General features: G+C 53.2%; 2 protein-coding genes across 2 annotated transcripts, besides 8 other annotated features; both read right to left on the bottom strand.

Moving 5' to 3' along the window:
- Tco025E_09500 (uncharacterized protein) lies at window positions 1-434 on the bottom strand (the record flags this gene model as incomplete). Its single annotated transcript, XM_029376317.1, has 1 exon — window positions 1-434. A coding segment is annotated over one exon (434 nt), but the record flags the coding sequence as incomplete, so codon positions are not given.
- A 405-nt stretch (window positions 435-839) lies between these two features.
- Window positions 840-864: a microsatellite.
- Window positions 865-1,067: 203 nt separating this feature from the next.
- Window positions 1,068-1,103: a sequence feature (GA-rich).
- A 469-nt stretch (window positions 1,104-1,572) lies between these two features.
- Window positions 1,573-1,605: a sequence feature (A-rich).
- A 233-nt stretch (window positions 1,606-1,838) lies between these two features.
- Window positions 1,839-1,862: a microsatellite.
- A 142-nt stretch (window positions 1,863-2,004) lies between these two features.
- Window positions 2,005-2,030: a microsatellite.
- A 640-nt stretch (window positions 2,031-2,670) lies between these two features.
- Window positions 2,671-2,690: a microsatellite.
- Window positions 2,691-2,715: a microsatellite.
- A 75-nt stretch (window positions 2,716-2,790) lies between these two features.
- Window positions 2,791-2,813: a microsatellite.
- A 287-nt stretch (window positions 2,814-3,100) lies between these two features.
- Window positions 3,101-3,633, bottom strand: Tco025E_09499 (uncharacterized protein; the record flags this gene model as incomplete). The annotated part of the gene is made up of 1 exon (XM_029376316.1): window positions 3,101-3,633. A coding segment is annotated over one exon (533 nt), but the record flags the coding sequence as incomplete, so codon positions are not given.

Here is a 3,633-nt window from a genome sequence, read left to right as displayed (position 1 = left end):
TCCGACTCCGGCAGAGGCGGCTGGTAGCCAACGTGGTTCTTGTCGAGGGGCTTGAGGGAGAGCGTGACGAGGATGGTTGACACCTTGCGCTCCACCTCCATGTTTTCCTTCTTTCCGTCAACCGCCTCGTACTCGTCGTGGATGACCTCCGACGAGATGTCGGTCGTCTGGTGCAGGCCGACCACACGACGCTTCACAATCTCCGCAATGTTCACCGCATTGTGGATGGCGGCACCCATGGCGCTGATTTTGATCGTGTCGTGCTGTGTCTTGCCATCCTCACCGCGAAGGAGCGCAATCGCGTAGGTGATATAGCTGCGCTGGCCGTGCTTTGCCGTGACACGGATCTCGTTTTCGGGTCCCTGGCCCTTCTCCTTTTCGCCGTCGTTCTTGCGAACACGGCGGTACTCGTCGCGGGGCGGATACACAGGCATCGTCGCTGAGTTGTCACTGAAGTACGGAATGGCCTAAACCCTTGTTTACTAAGCCAATGCTTAATTGTAGATCTCTGAGGTTGTGGATAGGAAAATGAAAGGTTGAAGCAGAAGCGACTTAAACAAGAGTAGGCATGGTGCCGCTTACGGTCGGTATTTCCATTTACCCGTTTTCCCCCCTTCGCGTCCCCCTCCGCACCTTGGTGAAGCAAGGGGAAGGAAACAAGCTGAAGTGGTAAAAAAGTTGGGAACAGGGAGGGCAACGCACGCACAAAAAGTCTCTTTCCAAGCACATTCTTTCCTTCTTATTCCGACTACCTCTGCTCCCCATCACCACTACTTTCTCGCTTTTCTTCCGCGTGCCCCATTCCTCCCTTCGTCAGAACCACACATCTTTCTCTTTCCGTGTGCGTGTGTGTGTGTGCGTGTGCGCATATGGTATGCAGGTAGCGGAAATTGTGTTCCTCTCTCATTATGCATTTACGTTCTTTCCCCCATCCCTTCCCTCTCCTTTCCTCTCTTCTCACTCTTGCTTGTGTCTTCTTCTTTTTTTCCGATGAGTTCTCCAATACCTTGTTCTTCCTTCCTTCTCCACTCTCATTCTTTGTTGGGGTCGGGTTCATCCCGTTCTGCTCCTCTTCCTTTTCCTTTCCTCTTACCTCTCCTTCTATCGGATGTCCCCCTCGGAGAAGCCCCCTCCTCTCCTCCATCAGCAAGGTTATTCTCCGCCGCCTCCAGGCTTTTTGTATTCTCCGTCTCCTTCCGTGTTTTCTTTGACGCGCTTCTTCTTCGCGTCGCCTCGCATTCTTCACTTGCCACCTCCAGGAAGAAAGCACGGGAACACACAAACACGGCACCTCTGAGAGACACCGCCACAGCCAGGAGACACAGAAGAAATGCGACAAAGACATTTACGAGGTGCTTATCGCGTCATTCCATACCCTCAGCTTTTATTCACACTACCACCTCCCCATTCATCTCTCATTCCTGACAACTGACGGGGCGGCTTCGTTAATTCCTCCTCCCGTTTTCTTTGCGTGTCCATGTGCTCGGATTAGTTCGTTTTTCTTCGTTTTGTTTCTCCAAATTTTGTCTCGCCCTTCTGTTGTGGCACGCATACGGTTATTGTACTTGGCCGTTTTTTTTGTTTTTTTTGTTGCATTTTTTTTTTCGGCGCTTGCCACGGCGAGTCAAGCCTTGCTGCGGGAGATGCCGGCACGCAGCCACGCAGAAGGAGAAGGAAGCCTCGGTTTAAATGTGGAGAGGTGGAGAGATTGGCGATGCTTACGCTGTGTGTTGCGCGGGTGTTGGCTGGAGTGGTGAGGGGGCACATGTGCACGTGCGTGTGGGTGCGTGAGTTCCGCACCGCCCCCATACAATCGACCGTTCAACACACACCAAAGATGTTTTTTTGTTGTTGTTGTTGTTCTGCGTAAAGTACAAGTGCCAAAAAAAGGAGGAAAAAAAAATGTCCTCTCTGCCCCATACAAAATGCATTCATTTTCGCCCTCCCCTCCCCCACCCCCATCACAATTATGGTTAACAAAAGCCCCACCCCGCACAAAGTAAAAAACAAACAAACAAACAAACAAACAATAAAACCCAATACAAAAACAAAAATGACACCACCACAGCAAGGAGCGAGGAATGTGGTGTGAGGGTCGCCCATGGGATCATCAAGAAGGAAGGAAAGAGAGAAAGAGCGGCAGTGTGCATGAAGGAGCAACCCCACGCATCTTCGCATACCCCGGCCTCTTACTCCATTACTTCTCGAAAACAAAAACCCACATAAACCACGCCGCACCCACAGACGCAAACTCAGACACAAAAAGAACCATCTCCACGCACACAAATACCCATGTCAACGGCAGCAAACCCCATTTTTCTTACCCCGTTTTGGAGCACTCACCAGAACAGCTTCAGTCCCTTCTCTCTTTGTGTTGTCCCGTTCCTTCTCACTATTGTCGACGTTCGTTTGGCCCTACACCGCAAGGTGCAAGTCTTTTTTTCCTTCCCACAGTTCTCTCTCTTTGTGTCCTTTCTCCTCAGCGAGCCGCCTTATTTCAGTACGATCCCCCCTCCCCTTCCTCACCTCAACCTCTACGCATGTCTCCCTTCATCCCACTCCGAGAAAGCAATCGGCCTAGACGTCTTTTTTATCTCCTTGATTTTGCTTTTTTTTCACGTTTGCTGCGTTTTTTTAAGTGATATTTCCGTATCTTGTTCTCCTCATTCACTGTTGCTGCTGCTGCTGCTGCCGCCGCCGCCGCCGCCGCCGCCGTCGTCCTCTTCCACGTAGAAGGTTCAAGGGTCTCCTATTTGTTTAGTAAATCATATTGATAATTCTCCGCCTTCTCCCGCCCCCTCCCCCCCCCCCCCGAAAAAAAAACGAGCAATTCCATTTTCTTTCTTTTTTGCTCCTATTGAATTCTTTTTGTTTCCGTTTTTTCTTCTTCTTTCCGCTCTTTCACGCACCGCATTGTCTTCCACGCCACATCGTTGATGAGATGTATGGAGCACAGACCACGGCAAGGTGGGAACGATGTCTCCCCACACCCAACACAGCCCAGTTGCTTTTCACGTAGTGTTTCTTTCAAGTTAAACATCGGCCCTATTTCGATCCCTTCCGCGCTTCTTTGGTCGCGAAACCTCCGCCAGCTGCGGCATCAATCTACACGACGATCGTTGCGACGATCAGGGCCACCTCGAGCCCCACCACGCGCTGATCCACCGCGGCCATTGCCGCCACGTCCACCGCGGGGGGCGCCGGTGTTGCTGCTGCCGCCGCCACCGCGCTGTCCCCCACGCGAGGAGCCGCGGCCGCGGCCGCCGCCCCCGTTGCCTCGGTCACCGCCACGGCCCCCACGGTCGCTGCGCTCACCGCGCTCACCACGATTGTGGTTTCCACCAGCAGCCTCGCCGGCCTCAGCCTCCTCCTGCTCCTTCACCTCCGACTCCGGCAGAGGCGGCTGGTAGCCAACGTGGTTCTTGTCGAGGGGCTTGAGGGAGAGCGTGACGAGGATGGTTGACACCTTGCGCTCCACCTCCATGTTTTCCTTCTTTCCGTCAACCGCCTCGTACTCGTCGTGGATGACCTCCGACGAGATGTCGGTCGTCTGGTGCAGGCCGACCACACGACGCTTCACAATCTCCGCAATGTTCACCGCATTGTGGATGGCGGCACCCATGGCGCTGATTT

This window comes from Trypanosoma conorhini, assembly GCF_003719485.1.
Source record: "Trypanosoma conorhini strain 025E chromosome Unknown Tco_14.4_contig_01144, whole genome shotgun sequence".
Lineage (NCBI taxonomy): Eukaryota > Euglenozoa > Kinetoplastea > Trypanosomatida > Trypanosomatidae > Trypanosoma > Trypanosoma conorhini.
Note: the sequence above shows the minus strand (reverse complement) of the source record. Positions and strands in the feature narration are given on the sequence as shown.